General features: G+C 39.2%; 2 protein-coding genes across 2 annotated transcripts; one reads left to right on the top strand and one right to left on the bottom strand.

Annotated features, from left to right (window-relative positions):
• On the bottom strand, positions 1-2,181 carry uxt (ubiquitously-expressed, prefoldin-like chaperone). Its single transcript, XM_079226867.1, has 6 exons — positions 1,925-2,181; positions 1,548-1,629; positions 1,285-1,349; positions 1,071-1,178; positions 851-914; positions 1-230 (listed from the first exon to the last, which is right to left on the bottom strand). Exons 1-6 carry the CDS (start codon positions 2,038-2,040, stop codon positions 168-170), a joined length of 498 nt encoding a protein of 165 aa, XP_079082993.1. The 5' UTR covers positions 2,041-2,181; the 3' UTR covers positions 1-167.
• Positions 2,182-14,991: 12,810 nt separating this feature from the next.
• Positions 14,992-19,842, top strand: cdk20 (cyclin dependent kinase 20; the record flags this gene model as incomplete). Its single annotated transcript, XM_079225657.1, has 8 exons — positions 14,992-15,066; positions 16,266-16,379; positions 16,462-16,650; positions 16,790-16,911; positions 17,313-17,375; positions 17,960-18,083; positions 19,115-19,270; positions 19,651-19,842. 8 exons carry the CDS (start codon positions 14,992-14,994, stop codon positions 19,840-19,842), a joined length of 1,035 nt encoding a protein of 344 aa, XP_079081783.1.
• Between the last annotated feature and the right edge of the window lie 596 nt (positions 19,843-20,438).

Raw genomic sequence — 20,438 nt, 5'->3', positions numbered from 1 at the left:
TTTATTTTGAAGGTCTACAGATACTTCCTGTTCGTTAAAGGAACAGTTCACAGAGTTCTTGATCTCAACATGAGTTCCGGCTCTCTTCGTCTTCGTCCTCTGAATGTCTGCTACAGACCATAATGTCACATCGCCACGGTGACCACCTTCCTGAACGATGGCAGGATCTAGAAGACGTCTCTTCTTCTGCTCTCTGGGAGATCCGACAGACCCTGAAGCTCCCTCAGACCCTGAGGAGGGGGAGGAAGAGGAAGAGGCGGAAGGGGAGGAGGAACAGCGGAGGAAGAGGAGGAGGAAGGAGGAAGAGGAGGAGGAAGAGGAGAGGGGGGAGAAGAGGAGGAGGAGGAAGAGAGGAGGAGGAAGAGAGGAGGAGGAAGAGGAGAGGGGGGAGAAGAGGAGGAGGAGGAAGAGAGGAGGAGGAAGAGAGGAGGAGAGGAGGGGGAGGAAGAGAGGAGGAGGAGGAGGAGGAGAGGGGGAAAAAATACATATTCCCCCAAAATAGGAATAATATGAAAAAATATGAAAAATATAAAGAATCAAAAACCTTCATAAATAATCTGAAAGATATCAGTAAAATATTAACAGAATTATGAAACATCAGAAAAGTAAAGTGTCTAAAGTTAATTATTTAAACATATATATAGATTTATGTTCAAAGTCAAACTTTATTGATGATTAAAACACTGATACGCTTAAAGAGTTCATTATGATTTATGTTTGACAACGTGACAAGTAGTGATGTCACAGAGGAGGATGAAGATCATGAAGAGGAGGATAAGAGGAGGATGAAGAAGAGGAGGAGGAGGATGAAGAGGAGGAGGATGAAGAGGAGGATGAAGAAGTCACTGACCTCGATCACCATGCGGATGTTGGCTTTGATCTCAGCAGAGTCTTTACTGAGCTGCTCTGTGAAGCTGAAACACAACGTTAGCATAGTTAGCATCTCTCATTCACAGCAATGGGCACAGCTAGCATCGAGCTAACACAGCAGGTGAAACCACAGAAGAAGAAGAAGAAGAAGAAGAAGAAGAAGAAGAAGAAGAAGAAGAAGAAGAAGGAGGAGGACCGACGCGGTCAGCTGACTCGTCTTCTTGTCGATGAACCTCAGAGCTTCGTCGTGGTTCATCTCCACGAAGAAACCGTAACCGACGGCAACGAAGATCCTGGACGAGTCCTCCCTGAGGGAAGGGGAGGAGCAAAGGGTTCTGGGTAATTCTTCAGCTTTTAAGATGCTTCCTCGTTGTTCAGTTCAGTTGTTGATTCATTCATTGATCAGAAGCTCACACTTCAGCCTGAACGAAGAAGCTGCAGCCGAGGTCCACGTCTGTCTTCAGGGGGGAGGGGGAGTCCTGAGGACACACACACACACACACACACACAGACACACACACACACACACACACACACATTAATATATTGTGGCATCACAAGGGGACAGGTTGTGGAGGGACGCTACATTCCAACTGAGCAGCATTTTGACGGTAACGTTATTTATTTATTATACATTTGAGTGAATTATTTATTATAAATCATCATCATCATCGTACCTGCAGACTCTGAATGGAGTTCTTCAGCTGGAGATACTGAGAGATTTTCTCATAAACAGAGTCTCTCTGCTGCAACACCTTCCTGTGTAACATCAATAATATTATTAATAATAACACCTTCCTGTGTAACAACAATAACATTATTAATAACAACACCTTCCTGTGTAACATCAATAATATTATTAATAACAACACCTTCCTGTGTAACAACAATAATATTATTAATAATGACCACAACACCTTCCTGTGTAACAACAATCCTGTGTATTTATATGTATATTATGTGTTTGTATATGTATATTATGTGTATTTATATGTATACTATGTGTATTTATATGTACATTGTGTATTTATATGTATATTTATATGAGTCTTACTGTAAATCGTTCCTCAGAACTTCGTTGATGAAGTTTTCATATTGCAGAACCTTTTGGTCCAAGTTAGCATTAGCACTAGCATTAGCATCAACAGACATCTTCGTCTCGGTTTTCATCAAATCCAAACTTCCGGTTCTGTGAGGAAGAAGAACTCTTCCGGGAACCAGCGGAGCGCGTGACTGCAGCTCTCGTTACCGGCTCTGATTATTATTATCGACTGTCCGGTTAGCCGATTAGCAAACTGACGCCTCATGTAAACACCGATCTGCACCGGATGTTGATTAATACGCACTTCCGGTTTCGAAATAAAAGCAGTAAACAAAGCCACAGAATTGGATTAAATAGAAGAAACACTTTTTTTCACTACTTGTATTTGTTATGTTGAATAGTTTGATGTGTATTTAATACGGTATCATATTTTACACACTGATCATATCTTTTGTTTTTAATATGACGTTTAAAGTCAGATGTTATAGTAAAAGCACAACATTTACCTCAGAAACTACTAACACTAGAGGAGTAAAAGAAAGCTGCATTCAATTAAAAATACTAGTCATTAAGACTGAAGTACTTTGAAGTTGTACTTACATGTACATGTACTTAGTTACGTTCCACCATCTTAATGTATATTAATTACATAAAAGTGTAATTACATCAAATTATTAATTTCTGTTAAATAAAACAAAATGCTAAAATAACACATTAATAAACGGTGTGGTCACATGACATCTAACTTAACTCTACATTTCCTTTTTAAAGTGACTGAAACACACTTTTAACCAACCGGTTAGTGTGTTACTGGGACCAGCGCAGTGACGTCACTGTAAACAAACAGCTCGTTCAGTTCAACATATTTATTTAAAGATATTTAAAAACACATGAAACCGACCTGCACGTGAACAAGTCTTCAAAAAGCCTCGGCCACACCGACCCGATAACAAAACACTTGCTGAAATCAGGCTCAGTCATTTACGACGGAGGTTCTAATCTACAGACGAGAAATCTAAGAAAGACTACACAGCATACATGAAAGAAGTCATCGGGGTCGGCGATGTCGAGGAAGTAAACAAAGATGGAACTCCTGGGGAACAATGGTACCGTCCCCATCATGGCATCTACCACCCGAAAAAGCCTGAAAAACTGTTGTGTTCGACTCTGTTACGGTTTTAAAGGTCAATTTTGAATGGAGAAAGAAACGGTGTTAGCACTCCCCAGAAGAGGCACAAGCTCTTATGTTGGTTTTGGAATAAATAAAAACATTTGAAATCATCAGTCAAAGAGCATTTACACATATATAAAGATACACATACATGTAACCATACACAAATAAAATAAACAATACTATTGATCACACCCCTGACCCTCATACATCTCCAAATGTTATTCAAGTCATTCATGTATTATATTATGAAACAATAACATAAATTGTTGGATTTTATTCAAGCCGTAGACAAACAGTATATTGATTGCATTTAATATCATTAACTTAACTCACTAATGCATTTCATCATTTTACATTTAAATAAAAAAGACGAAGAAAGAAGGGGAAGTAAGAGGAATGTCAAAGGAACGCATTATTTAACAGTATAATTATAATGTTGAAGATGGTGAAAGAATACAAAGATATTAAAGTCTTGCTATATATATATATATATATATATATATATATATATTATGAAGAAAAATAAAAAATGCATATATATATATATATATATGTGTGTGTGTGTGTGAATCAGGATGTCTAGTACTTGCATTATTAATTAATAATAATCAAATTAAAACAGCAACAACTATATATATATATATATGCATTTTTTTATTTTTCTCCATAATATATATATATATATATATATAATTGTTGCTGTTTTAATTTGATTATTATTATTAATTAATAATGCAAGTAAGAGACATCCTGATCCACACTCCATACCAGTTGGTGGCGGTAATGCACCAAACCACAGAAGAAGGAGAAGAAGAAGAAGAAGAAGACCCGGATGTTACTTCCTTAGCAACATAGCCTAGCAACCCGTCCGTAGGCATTGCGGCGTCTCGCTGCGTTGATAGTGTCCGGTAGCTCCTTCAGGCCTGATCCTTCTGAACGGACTTCTAGATGTTCTCCTTTGTTCCCGGATGTTGTGAACATGTCTAAAGTCCAAATGCTGAGATCTTTAGTCAAGCAGCGACTAACTGCGGCTGCGCAAGAGATATTTGGGCTGTTTGAAAGAACGACAGCAGAGAACGAGGAGGAACTTTCTAGATTAAAAGAGGAGAACGAGCGACAACGGAGACTACTGGACGCTGTTTTCAACCCGGAAGTCCGGATACACAGAGCAGGTTGGTTCTGTTTGTTTCATCATCACTTTAAACTGATGGAAGCAGTTCTGGAGGAAGTATTCACATCATGTACTGAGGTAGAGTTACAGGTACTGAAGTATTCACATCATGTACTGAGGTAGAGTTACAGGTACTGAAGTATTCACACCATGTACTGAGGTAGAGTTACAGGTACTGAAGTATTCACATCATGTACTGAGGTAGAGTTACAGGTACTGAAGTATTCACTTCATGTACTGAGGTAGAGTTACAGGTACTGAAGTATTCACATCATGTACTGAGGTAGAGTTACAGGTACTGAAGTATTCACATCATGTACTGAGGTAGAGTTACAGGTACTGAAGTATTCACACCATGTACTGAGGTAGAGTTACAGGTACTGAAGTATTCACATCATGTACTGAGGTAGAGTTACAGGTACTGAAGTATTCACATCATGTACTGAGGTAGAGTTACAGGTACTGAAGTATTCACTTCATGTACTGAGGTAGAGTTACAGGTACTGAAGTATTCACATCATGTACTGAGGTAGAGTTACAGGTACTGAAGTATTCACATCATGTACTGAGGTAGAGTTACAGGTACTGAAGTATTCACACCATGTACTGAGGTAGAGTTACAGGTACTGAAGTATTCACATCATGTACTGAGGTAGAGTTACAGGTACTGAAGTATTCACTTCATGTACTGAGGTAGAGTTACAGGTACTGAAGTATTCACATCATGTACTGAGGTAGAGTTACAGGTACTGAAGTATTCACATCATGTACTGAGGTAGAGTTACAGGTACTGAAGTATTCACACCATGTACTGAGGTAGAGTTACAGGTACTGAAGTATTCACATCATGTACTGAGGTAGAGTTACAGGTACTGAAGTATTCACATCATGTACTGAGGTAGAGTTACAGGTACTGAAGTATTCACTTCATGTACTGAGGTAGAGTTACAGGTACTGAAGTATTCACATCATGTACTGAGGTAGAGTTACAGGTACTGAAGTATTCACATCATGTACTGAGGTAGAGTTACAGGTACTGAAGTATTCACATCATGTACTGAGGTAGAGTTACAGGTACTGAAGTATTCACACCATGTTCTGAGGTAGAGTTACAGGTACTGAAGTATTCACATCATGTACTGAGGTAGAGTTACAGGTACTGAAGTATTCACTTCATGTACTGAGGTAGAGTTACAGGTACTGAAGTATTCACATCATGTACTGAGGTAGAGTTACAGGTACTGAAGTATTCACATCATGTACTGAGGTAGAGTTACAGGTACTGAAGTATTCACATCATGTACTGAGGTAGAGTTACAGGTACTGAAGTATTCACACCATGTACTGAGGTAGAGTTACAGGTACTGAAGTATTCACATCATGTACTGAGGTAGAGTTACAGGTACTGAAGTATTCACATCATGTACTGAGGTAGAGTTACAGGTACTGAAGTATTCACACCATGTACTGAGGTAGAGTTACAGGTACTGAAGTATTCACATCATGTACTGAGGTAGAGTTACAGGTACTGAAGTATTCACATCATGTACTGAGGTAGAGTTACAGGTACTGAAGTATTCACACCATGTACTGAGGTAGAGTTACAGGTACTGAAGTATTCACATCATGTACTGAGGTAGAGTTACAGGTACTGAAGTATTCACATCATGTACTGAGGTAGAGTTACAGGTACTGAAGTATTCACATCATGTACTGAGGTAGAGTTACAGGTACTGAAGTATTCACATCATGTACTGAGGTAGAGTTACAGGTACTGAAGTATTCACATCATGTACTGAGGTAGAGTTACAGGTACTGAAGTATTCACACCATGTACTGAGGTAGAGTTACAGGTACTGAAGTATTCACATCATGTACTGAGGTAGAGTTACAGGTACTGAAGTATTCACATCATGTACTGAGGTAGAGTTACAGGTACTGAAGTATTCACTTCATGTACTGAGGTAGAGTTACAGGTACTGAAGTATTCACATCATGTACTGAGGTAGAGTTACAGGTACTGAAGTATTCACATCATGTACTGAGGTAGAGTTACAGGTACTGAAGTATTCACATCATGTACTGAGGTAGAGTTACAGGTACTGAAGTATACACACCATGTTCTGAGGTAGAGTTACAGGTACTGAAGTATTCACATCATGTACTGAGGTAGAGTTACAGGTACTGAAGTATTCACTTCATGTACTGAGGTAGAGTTACAGGTACTGAAGTATTCACATCATGTACTGAGGTAGAGTTACAGGTACTGAAGTATTCACATCATGTACTGAGGTAGAGTTACAGGTACTGAAGTATTCACATCATGTACTGAGGTAGAGTTACAGGTACTGAAGTATTCACACCATGTTCTGAGGTAGAGTTACAGGTACTGAAGTATTCACATCATGTACTGAGGTAGAGTTACAGGTACTGAAGTATTCACATCATGTACTGAGGTAGAGTTACAGGTACTGAAGTATTCACACCATGTACTGAGGTAGAGTTACAGGTACTGAAGTATTCACATCATGTACTGAGGTAGAGTTACAGGTACTGAAGTATTCACATCATGTACTGAGGTAGAGTTACAGGTACTGAAGTATTCACACCATGTACTGAGGTAGAGTTACAGGTACTGAAGTATTCACATCATGTACTGAGGTAGAGTTACAGGTACTGAAGTATTCACATCATGTACTGAGGTAGAGTTACAGGTACTGAAGTATTCACATCATGTACTGAGGTAGAGTTACAGGTACTGAAGTATTCACATCATGTACTGAGGTAGAGTTACAGGTACTGAAGTATTCACATCATGTACTGAGGTAGAGTTACAGGTACTGAAGTATTCACTTCATGTACTGAGGTAGAGTTACAGGTACTGAAGTATTCACATCATGTACTGAGGTAGAGTTACAGGTACGGAAGTATTCACTTCATGTACTGAGGTAGAGTTACAGGTACTGAAGTATTCACTTCATGTACTGAGGTAGAGTTACATGTACTGTACTGCAGTATTCCCATCATGTACTGAGGTAGAGTTACAGGTACTGAAGTATTTAAACACGTTCATACGTTTTATTGTACTACATCTCGGAGGTACATATTGTACATTTTACTGTACAATGGGAGATATATATATATATATATATTTATTTTTTTTCATGGCAGAAAAAGCCATGAACAAGTCACATATATATAAATATATATAGGGAATTAAGAAACAATGTAAAACTTAAGGTCTTGTTTTTATTTGTATTAAGCAGCTAGAAAAAGATTTTGTATTTTTCCAAGAATCACACTCATAAAAGATTGTAATTTTGTAAATCACAATGGGACAATGACATTTGGTTGTCCCATGGAACAGATCACTCTACTGGCGTATCTTGTTTAAAACATAATTTTGAAGGAATCATTTTATATTACGAATGGGTCGTTTATGGCCACTTTGTTATTAACAATTATTGATTTGTTTTCAAAAGCTTCAGGTCTCTGTCTGGTATTAGTTATTTGCATTAAAATAAGTGATACAACTTATATTAATGATATACTTGTCAAGAAGAAAGTCAACTACTCGGGCATCCTTGTTACCAAAGAAAAGACAGATGAATTCATAATTTTAGTCCAATGATTTAAAGGGGCGTGTCCTCTTATTGAAGGCTGAAGGCATCTCTACGTTTGTTTATATTGCATCCTTTATGTTTTTGATAACATGTGCAAGTGTTGAATAATGCATTCATAAAAAAAGAAAGTCGGGACAGTTTTCAGCTGCCTTTTAAAGAATAAACAGGAAGTCACAGAAACAGTGACTTCCTGTTAAATCCGATCTGTAGGCTACTTGTAGTTTGCAGACCTCGTTCGGTTTTATCCATATGGGTTTGTAAATATATATTGATGTAGAAATGTGCGTGTATCTGCATTGTATGCTATCCTTTGTTCTTTTTATGTCCGCCTGTAAAACACTTTACTACTCGTTTTCATATCTGTTTTATAAATAAGCTTTAATATTATCAGCCACACAAGATATGGTTTGAGATTAAACCTGAGACTCATAGCCAACAATTGAACATAGGATTTTCTTTGTTGTCAAATCTAAGAGCCAATCAGTTGTCTGATCTGGTGACAGCCAGGCGTTTCCCATCATGCACTGGGTCATGCAGTTGGTGGAGAGCTACTGCGGCGCCTGGCTCTAAAACCTGCGGCCGCCTCGCTCTCGTGAGGTCGTCGTTGACCACACGCATGACGTCAGAGCAAGTCGGGATCAAGTCAGACACAAATCTAACCAGCATGCATTGTGCGGCGATCGATTCTAATCAAGACTCAAAGGAGCCTACTTCCTCGTTTCCTTCCCTCTTCATGCATCTCTGGTGGGAGGGACTAAGACGCAAGGAGAAGAAACAAGTGAGGGAAACAGGGATGATATACGGGTTCATCCCAAGTCTCTTATTTTTCAATAAGCTCGTTCGAGGTGAGCCAGTCCTGCGCTAGACCTCCTCAGACGCCAGCTTGCTGTTTGTTGAGCTTCTCAACTCAACAAACGTTGAGCACTACACTTTTCGAAATTATGATTTGATTTCTAGTCTCAAACAAGCTCAGAAGTGAATTTAATAATGAAATGACATGCAAATGTATCTTTAAAAGTCATCAGTATCAATCTAAATATTAGTATCGTTGTATGAAGTGTGTGTGAGACATCCGCCCACCTCGTATCAAATCAATATTTTACATTCAACATTCCATACTTATTCCAGCGCCCATTGCGCTCCGCACTAATGTACCGCTGTTTACAAATGTTATTGTTTTGTATTTCTGTGTTTGTACATTAAGTCAAATTTCTTGAATGTCTCCACTAATGAAAGCTGATATCAGTCTGAAGTCACAGTTGTCCATAATGTGCTCCCTGCAGATGTCCAGCAGCTGTTGGTGATTAATGCAGATGTCCCCCCTGAGTGCCTGGACCTGGACCAGGAGGACCCGGAGCCCCTCCACATAAAAGAGGAAAAGGAGCCCCTCCACATAAAAGAGGAGAAGGAGCCCCTCCACATAAAAGAGGAGAAGGAGCCCCTCCACATAAAAGAGGAGAAGGAGCCCCTCCACATAAAAGAGGAAAAGGAGCCCCTCCACATAAAAGAAGAAAAGGAGCCCCTCCACATAAAAGAGGAGAAGGAGCCCCTCCACATAAAAGAGGAGAAGGAGCCCCTCCACATAAAAGAGGAAAAGGAGCCCCTCCACATAAAAGAAGAAAAGGAGCCCCTCCACATAAAAGAGGAAAAGGAGCCCCTCCACATAAAAGAGGAGAAGGAAGATCTCTGGAACCGTCTAGAGGGAGATACGCTTAATGTGCTGGAGGAGGCCGATATCGCCAAGTTCCTATCTACTGCTGTTACTGTGAAGAGTGAAGATGACAAACCTCAGACCTCGCAGCTTCATCAAAGCCAGACGGAGGACATCGGAGAGGCGGAGCCTCCAGCCGGCCGGTCAGACACACCGCTAAGAACAAAAAATGATGGAGAGGACTGTGGGGGATAAGGAGTAGCCAGGAACCTAAATCCACATCATCATTCACATCCAAATGCTAATGATGAAAAGGCTTCAGAATCTTCTGAGACTGAAGTCCGTTATGGCGATTGGCAAGAACCTTTGTCAGATTCTGGACCTGAAAGTAAAGACAGGGACAATGTTTGGAAGGAGACCAGGGCACCTGAGTCTGCTGCACATGCCCTGAAATATAAGGAAGCCCTTGTAAGTCATGTGGGATGTAACACTGACAACAAACCCTTCAGCTTCTTCAAGTGTAGTACAAAGTATTACTACAAGGGGTTTCTGCAGAGACACACATGTGTCATTTTGGGAAAATGTCCTCCAGCTGTTCGGTTAGAAAGAAATGTTTTAGAGTGAAGCAAAAGAAAGAATCACGGCCAAGAGTTCTCACAAGAGAGAAACGGTTTGATTGTGATGTTTGTGGGAAAAGATTTACACAACAGGGAGATCTGAAGACACACAAGAGAATTCACACAGGAGAGAAACCATTCAGTTGTGATGTTTGTGGGAAAAGATTTACACAACAGGGAGATCTGAAGACACACAAGAGAATTCACACAGGAGAGAAACCATTCAGTTGTGATGTCTGTGGGAAAGGATTTACAGAAAAGGGAAGTCTGAAGAAACACAAGAGAGTTCACACAGGAGATAATTAGCTTCTTCCAGTTGTGCGAGAATAATTATCAAAGTTTTTGTTGTTCTCTTTCTCTTGTGTTTATAAAAAAAAGAGTCAATTGTTTAAAATGTAATTTGTTTGTAAATGAGATTGAAGGAAAAGTTGATGGAGGTTTTTGTTGTTCTCTTTCTCTTGTGTTTATTACAAAAAAGGCAATTGTTTAAAATGTTATTTGGTTGTAAATGAGATTAAAGGCAAAGTGTTTTTTGAACACCTGATGAATCTTTTTTAAAAACAATGACAACATACTGTGTGTCTGTGATGGAGGAAACTAAAAACAAAATAAAATCTCTACAAATACATCTGTATTTAAAATGCATACTTCCATGTATTGTTTTAAAATCTATATAAAAATAAACTTATGCAAGTTTACTTTGTTACTGAGACTTTGGTGACTTGATTTTACAGATCCCATCGTATTGTATAATTCTCTAGAAATAAGCTTCTATGTAACTGTAAACTCACTGGAAGGTTCTTGGAAAAGATATGATGGATAGTTAGAGGGAAAGTAGACACAGTTTTTAACTGCCTGATCCAATTAGTGTCAAATGTCACCTAGAAAGCCTTTATTTTATTTTTTACTATTGTCTATTGGCAAACAGTTTCACATATATATGAATAATATCAATTCAACTCAGTTCTAAAATCATTTTGTATGAGCTTCCCTTAACACTGTCTTGATATTCTGTGTGGAAAAGAGCAAGTTGGCCAATGTGCTGCTTTTCCTACTGGGCGTGCTGACTGCTACATTGCACTTCCGCTATTTCGTTACGGTCAAGGAGGAACCCGGGGTGAATACGGCGATACTGATGGCAGACCCCAATCAAATAAATATATAAAATAGTTTAAGGAAACCGATTGCCTTGAACCATTTAAGTTAAATAACTCAAATCCTTTTAGTGGGAAAAAAAATGCTTAAATGGAAAACTAACTCAATTATTTATTGTTAGGTATACTTAAATAAATTAATGACTATAAGTCCATTATTTTTGTATTGAACTTAACACATATTCATTATTTCAACTTATTTGTAATGTTTGCATGAACTCAGATGCAATGTATTTATTTGAACCAATATGATTTTTGACCAGAACATTACACATAGGGCTGTGCGGTATACCGGTTCAATTTGAAACCGGTATATCGAACAAACTAAAATGGAAGCAATAGGCCTCAGGGTCTCAAAGGCCAAAACAACAAACAAAACCCCCACTAGCTAGTAAGTATCTTGTCTATCGTGGAACAACAATACTGACCTCCCTGGCTAGCTACAAACCAGGAAACAGAAGTGACAACAACAATGGCAGAGAACCCCTACATAGCGTCCCCAAAACGTCATAAGCGGTAGCTTGCACTCAGGCTCCAGTCAGACCGCTCAGAGAGGAAGAGAGAGAGCACTGGATCTGGTGTCCGGACCACCAGCCCACTGATCGCCTGATGTCTTCAGGTGGTCCCGCTGCTCCAGGTGCACCAGATCTGCCACAATTAGACAAGAGGGCGGAGTTAAATCAGGTACACAAGTACTATTATAGTATCTTAGAAAAACAGATATTATGGTCAAGTGTATATTATTTATAAATATTATTATAATTATAATATTTATTCATTTGTTTGTTTTGTTGTAGTATATATATGTACATAGTTGTTGCTGTTTTTATTTTAAAAATAAGTAAACTTAACTGTTTGGCATCTCTGTGTTCTTGGCTGGTTGAATTCTTAATGTCACGGCTCTGCTTTTCTTGTTGCCTCCTTTGCGTTATTGTCCACATTGTGTATGTTCACCTCATGACGACATCACTAACATCTGCCTCATTAATGTGTAGCTCTACTAAGACCTGTTGAACTGTCTGGTTTTAAACAGTCTATTAGTTTGAGAAAGCAGCCATATTGTAAAGTGCTGCGCAGTTCAAGTCAACATGCTGCATGCTGGGTAGTGTGGTCACAAGTTCTGATGCAACTGGCCTGGAGCCGTCCTGCCAGCTGCCATGGCCCTGCTTTCCCCTCCCACTGCCCCTGGGATGCCCCTCCTCTCTACCTCCTTCTGCTTAATGGGTCTTGGTTATCTGGATCATGGACCATGTCTACTACTCATTATATGAATAATTTCTGTCACATTCATTGAATGTGCTGTAACTCCGTTACGTTATTCATTCTGGTCACATGACATCTATTGCTTCTGTCCATCCGGGGAGAGGGATCCTCCTCTGTTGCTCTCCCTCAGGTTTCTTCCTTTTTTTTCCCTCTGAAGGGGTTTTTAATATCTTTATTTGGGGAGTTTTTCCTGATCCGATGTGAGGTCCCGGGACAGGGATGTCATGTGTACAGATTGTAAAGCCCTCCGAGGCAAACTTGTATTTGTGATGTTGGGCTATACAAAATAAACTGAATTGAATTGAACAAGTTGCTCTGGTTGCTCTCTGGTTGCTCTGGTTGCTATCTGTTGCTCTTGGCGCTCTCTTGTTGCTCTCTGGTTGCTGTGGTTGCCCTCTGGTTGCCCTCTGGTTGCTTTCTGGTTGCTGTGGTTGCCCTCTGGTTGCTTTGGTTGCTCTCTGGTTGCTATCTTGTTGCTCTTGTTGCTCTCTTGTTGCTCTGGTTGCTGTGGTTGCTCTCTGGTTGCTCACTGGTTGCTGTGGTTGCTCTTTGGTTGCTATCTCGTTGCTCTTGTTGCTCTTGTTGCTCTCTTGTTGCTCGGGTTTCTCTCTGGTTGCTGTGGTTGCTCTCTGCCATGTAAATGTGATTGCTGACTGTGTTGTGCATCACTGTATTGTAAACCGACAACACACTGTGGCGTAGTGGTGATGCCTCTGATCTCTGATCTTTTTCAACCCAATGATATGAGTTTGAATCCCGTAAATTGAATTTATTTATATCTTTTTCTTCTTCTTTTTTCCTGTACTACAGATTTAATTTACGTGACAGATATTTGCAAAAAACAGACTCATCATGTGTTTTTTTTAACAACTTTATTTCAAAGGAAGGGCAATTGCACAGTACAGTGTTTTCATATTTTATCTCTTTCCTGTAGTGTGTTTTCTTCTTATTTTCATATGTGTCTGGACTGTTGGTCGAGGCACAAGTGACATTCACGAGGACAGCTGCGTGTTCTCTTGTATTCTCAACATCTGCCGTAACGATGACGACAAGAGACGCTTTCAGCCCAAAGTCACCAGATAACACGGCGGCCTGTTAACCCGTCACACCGGGAACCAGCGCAGCCGGCTCTGGTTATTATTATCGACTGTCCGGTTAGCCGATTAGCAAACTGACGCCTCATGTAAACATCGATCTTCACCGGATGTTGATTAATACGCACTTCCGGTTTCGAAATAAAAGCAGTAAACAAAGCCACAGAATTGGATTAAATAGAAGAAACACTTTTTTTCACTACTTGTATTTGTTATGTTGAATAGTTTGATGTGTATTTAATACGGTATCATATTTTACACACTGATAATATCTTTTGTTTTTAATATGACGTTTAAAGTCAGATGTTATAGTAAAAGCACAACATTTACCTCAGAAACTACTAATACTAGAGGTGTAAAAGAAAGCTGCATTCAATTAAAAATACTAGTCATTAAGACTGAAGTACCTTGAAGTTGTACTTTCATGTACATGTACTTAGTTACGTTCCACCATCTTAATGTATATTAATTACATAAAAGTGTAATTACATCACATTATTTATTTCTGTTAAATAAAACAAAATGCTAAAATAACACATTAATAAACGGTGTGGTCACATGACATCTAACTTAACTCTACATTTCCTTTTTAAAGTGACGAAAACACACTTTTAACCAACCGAGTCTCTTCTAGCTGCACTGGTTCTGTACTGGGACCAGCGCAGTGACGTCACTGTAAACAAACATGGCGGACAGCTGGCAGCTTTGCAGCTCGTTCAGTTCAACATATTTATTTAAAGATATTTAAAAATACATAAAACCGACCTGCACGTGAACAAGTCTTCATAGCAGGAACTCTTGCGTCTCTTTGGTTCTCGTCGGACACGTTTGTTGCGACACCAGCAGCTGTTTCAATAGTTTAGCTCGTAGGTTACCAAGGCAACATAGCTAGCTTTTAGCTCAGGTCAGTGGCTTTCTTTTCTAAAAGTCGGTGTTTCCTTACAATATTTTCTTCATGTGCGATTTTCTCACACGCCGAATCAAAGTCCGTTCATGTAGGTTATGAAGAATATTAAGTTTTGTTAAGTAAACATTTATATTATTAAGCATATTTGCGCAACATTAGTACATTTATTGATTTATTAACGGAGTTCGTTTTTTTTTTGCTTCAGTTCACTGGAAACTAAGATCCAAGATCCAGGATCCAAGATCCAGGATCCAGGACCCAGATCAGACCTGTAGTCCAGGACCCCGATCAGACCTGTAGTCCAGGACCCAGATCAGACCTGTAGTCCAGGACCCCGATCAGACCTGTAGTCCAGGACCCAGATCAGACCTGTAGTCCAGGACCCAGATCAGACCTGTAGTCCAGGACCAGCCTCCTTGATGGACATGGATCAGTACAGTATTCTGGGTCGGATCGGAGAAGGAGCTCACGGCATCGTTTTCAAGGCCAAACACATTGAGGTAACTCAACACATAATACACATATAAATACACATATAATATACATATAATGCACACATAATACTAATATAAATACACATACAATACAGATATAATACACACATAATACTAATATAAATACACATATAATACAAATATAATAGACATATAATACACATATAATAGACCTATAAGTACACATATAATACACATACACACATATAATAGACCTATAATACACATAAAACAGACCTATAAGTACACATATACACATATAACAGACCTATAATACACATATAACAGACCTATAATACACATATAACAGACCTATAAGTACACATATACACATATAACAGACCTATAATACACATATAACAGACCTATAAGTACACATATACACATATAACAGACCTATAATACACATATAACAGACCTATAAGTACACATATACACATATAACAGACCTATAAGTACATATAATACACATATAACAGACCTATAATACACATATACACATATAACAGACCTATAGGTACACATATAATACACATATACCAGACCTATAAGTACACATATACACATATAACAGACCTATAATACACATATACACATATAACAGACCTATAAGTACACATATACACATATAACAGACCTATAATACACATATACACATATAACAGACCTATTGTACACATATAATACACATATACCAGACCTATAAGTACACATATACACATATAACAGACCTATAGTACACACATACACATATAACAGACCTATAATACACATATACACATATAACAGACCTATAGTACACATATAATACACATATACCAGACCTATAAGTACACATATACACATATATCAGACCTATAATACACATATAACAGACCTATAGTACACATATAATACACATATACCAGACCTATAAGTACACATATACACATATATCAGACCTATAATACACATATAACAGACCTATAATACACATATACACATATAACAGACCTATAGTACACATATACACATATAACAGACCTATAATACACATATACACATATAACAGACCTATAGTACACATATACACATATAACAGACCTATAATACACATATACACATATAACAGACCTATAGTACACATATAATACACATATACCAGACCTATAAGTGCACACAGCACACATCAGGTCCTGGTCACTAACACAGTATTGATCTGACAGACAGGAGAGACCGTGGCTCTGAAGAAAGTGGCTCTGAGGCGGCTGGAGGACGGCATCCCCAACCAGGCTCTCAGGGAGATCAAGGCCCTGCAGGAGATCGAGGACAACCAGCATGTGAGTGGTCAGGGGTCAGGGGTCAGAGGTCAGGGGTCAGGGGTCAGAGGTCAGTCCTCACACTCCTCCTCCTCTTCCTCAGGTGGTGAAGCTGAAGGACGTCTTCCCTCATGGGACGGGCTTCGTCCTGGTGTTCGACTTCATGCTGTCCGACCTCTCTGAGGTCATCAGGAACTCCCAGCGACCTTTGACCCCGGCGCAGATCAAAGGTTACATGATGATGCTGCTGAAGGGCGTGGCCTTCCTGCATCACAACGACATCATGCACCGAGTGAGAAAGACTTCACCTTCATCTGACTCCTGCAGCCCTTCAGAATAAGAGCCCTGATACAGTGTGTGTGTGTGTGTGTGTGTGTGTGTGTGTGTGTGTGTGCGTGTGTGTGTGTGTGTGTGTGTGTGTGTGTGTGTAGGACCTGAAGCCAGCCAACCTGCTCATCAGCTCTTCAGGTCATCTGAAGATCGCAGACTTCGGTTTGGCCAGATTGTTCAGTGAGCAGGAAGAGAGACTGTACAGCCACCAGGTGGCCACCAGGTGGCGATCACACTCTGTTATTACTGTATTAATACTCTGCTATTACTCTATTAATTACTCTGCTATTACTCTATTAATTACTCTGCTATTACTCTATTAATACTCTGTTATTTGTCTATTGTCTATTTTTAGTCTATTATTTAAATTAAAAATCAAATTACTACTCTAATATTTACTCTATAATTAAGTATATTATTACTCTATTATTGCTTTATTATTTACTCTATTGTTACTGTATTGATACTCTTGTTACTCGATTATTTGGTCTATTTATTCTATTATTAGTCTATAAGTAAGTCTATTATTACTTTATTATTTAGTTTATTTAGTCTATTATTACTCTATAAGTATATTATTACTCTATTATTACCCTATTGTTTCTCTGTAATGTGTGTGTTCAGGTGGTACAGAGCACCTGAGCTGCTGTACGGAGCCAGAAAGTACGACGAGGGAGTCGACCTGTGGTGAGAAAACTACAACTAATCATCTTAATACTGAAAATACTGAGAGTACTACTACTACTACTACTACTACTACTACTACTACTACCACCACTATTACTACTACTACTACTACTACTACTACTACTACTACTACTACTACTACTACCACCACTATTACTACTACTACTACTACTACTACTACTTCTAATTATTCTACCACTACCACAAATACTAACACCACTAATACTACTACTTCTTCTACCACCACTACTACTACTGTTACTTCTACTTCTACTCCTACTTTTAATACTTCTGCCACTACCACTAACTACTACTACTACTACCACTACCACTATTACTAACACTATTACTACCACCACTACCACTATTACTACCACTACCACTACTACTACTACCACTACCACTAACTAATACTACTACTACCACTATTACTACCACTACCACCACTACCACTATTACTACCACTACCACTACTACTACTACCACTACTACTACTGACGTTGACATCATGACATCTTGACTTTGACTTAACCTACAGTCAGACTTCCTGTCGCCCTTCAGAATAAAAGCTGAGTGTGTTTCAGGGCGGTGGGCTGTATCTTCGGGGAGCTGCTGAACTCGTCCCCTCTGTTTCCTGGAGAGAACGACATCGAGCAGCTCTGCTGCGTCCTGCGGGTGCTGGGGACGCCCACACAGGACAGCTGGCCTGTGAGCTAGTTCTACTACTGGTGATACTACTGGTTATGCTACTGGTTATGCTACTGGTTATACTACTGGTTATACTACTGGTTATACTACCAGGTATACTACTGGTTATACTACTGGTTATACTACTGGTTATGCTACTGGTTATGCTACTGGTTATACTACTGGTTATGCTACTGGTTATGCTACTGGTTATACTACCAGTTATACTACTGGTTAATAGTTATACTACTCGTTATATTACCGGTTATACTACCAGTTATACTACTAGTTATACTACTGGTTATACTACTGGTTATACTACTGGTTATACTACAAGGTTTACTACTGGTTATACTACTGGTTATACTACTGGTTATACTACTGGTTATACTACTAGTTGTACTACTGGTTATACTACTGGTTATGCTACCAGGTATACTACTGGTTATACTACTGGTTATACTACTGGTTATACTACGAGTTATACTACTGGTTATACTACCAGTTATACTACTAGTTATACTACTGGTTATACTACTGGTTATACTACCAGGTATACTACTGGTTATACTACTGGTTATACTACTAGTTATACTACCCTTTATACTACTGGTTAATAGTTATACTACTAGTTATATTACCGGTTATACTACCAGTTATACTACTAGTTATACTACTGGTTATACTACTAGTTATACTACTGGTTATACTACTGGTTATACTACTAGTTATACTACCAGTTATACTACTGGTTATACTAATAGTTATACTACAAGTTATATTACCGGTTATACTACCAGTTATAATACTAATTATACTAGTAGTTATACTAATAGTTATAATACTAGTTATACTACTGGTTATACTGCTACTACTCCTACTTTTTCTGCTTCTACTTCTTCTTCTTCTTCTTCTTCTTCTTCTTCTTCTTCTCCTACAGAAGTATATAGATGTACATAAATGTAAATACAGTAGATGTACATAGAAGTATATAGATGTACATAGAAGTACACCAGTAGTATAAGTACATCGGTTCTACTCCGTCTCTCCAGGAGATCGTCGAGTTGCCAGATTACAATAAAATCACCTTTAAGGAGAATCCAGCGATCCCATTGGAGGAGATCGTCCCGGACACGCCCCCTCAGGCCATCGACCTGCTCTACAAGTTCCTGGTTTATCCGTCCAATCAGCGCTGCTCAGCCAGACAGGTGGGAAACAGGAAGTGGAGTTCCTCAGGGTTCCACCTGAGGACCCTTTATTGACGACGAAGTCCAGAAACACGGGAACCAATCAAATTGATTCATCTCAAATTTAGGAAATACATGGAAATCAATTGTCTTGATTAATTGATTGATCATCCCATTATTTGATACTGATGTATTGATTAATGTGTTGATGTTAATTGATTGATTGATGTATTGTTTGATGTATTGGTCGATGTATTGATTAATGTATGATATAGATGCATTGATAGATGTATTGATAGATGTATTGATAGATGTATTGATAAATGTATTGATCGTTTTATTGGTTAATGTATTGATCAATGTATTGATTGATGTATTGATCTGTCTTCTCCTCTCCCCAGGCTCTCCTCCATCCCTTCTTCTTCTCCTCTCCTCTCCCTGCTCACCACTCGGAGCTGCCCATCCCTCAGAGGGGGGGTCGACCCCCCCGCCAGCGGCTGCAAGCTCCGCCCACCGACTTCTCCGTGGACCTGCCCCTGCAGAACAGCGTGGTAGACCCCGCACTGCTGCGAGGACACGCCTCTTGCCTCTGAACAACGACGGACCGACCGATCACATTTAAAAACGAATACAGTCACCGTGGGCCGATCAATCAAAGACTCGTCGAGGACATTTTATATGCGTTTGTTTTTAACGTTCACGCTGAGGTTCGAGTCCCACGAGAGCAGCTGGAGCCATTTATTAAACAACGGCCTCTTGACTTTGACTCCTGGTTGTTTTTCATACTTTATCACTGCGGGTTGATGTCAGTCAGCAAGACTAAAGATGTTCTACACATACGTGACGTATACGACCTATGCTATGGAAAGAAAGGAGATATAATGAAAGTACATATTACAGTGGTGACTAACAATGAGAGGAGGATCCCTGTGAACAGGACATTCAGCCATTTTGATTATGAAGATGATCGGAATCACAGAAATCACATTTATAGTTTGTCAGTAGATAAATATTCACCTGACCGAGCGTCAGATCAGTGTCCATGTTTCTCAGGTCTGAACAGGAGCTGCTGGGTTCACCTGTTCACCTGTTTACCTGTTCACCTGTTTACCTGTTCAACTATTCACCTGTTTAACTATTCACCTGTTTACCTGTTCACCTGTTTAACTATTTACCTGTTTACCTGTTC

Source organism: Taurulus bubalis (assembly GCF_910589615.1).
Source record: "Taurulus bubalis genome assembly, chromosome: 11".
NCBI classification, from domain to species: domain Eukaryota; kingdom Metazoa; phylum Chordata; class Actinopteri; order Perciformes; family Cottidae; genus Taurulus; species Taurulus bubalis.
The sequence above is the reverse complement of the archived record's forward strand: the minus strand, read 5'-3'. Positions and strand labels throughout refer to the sequence as shown.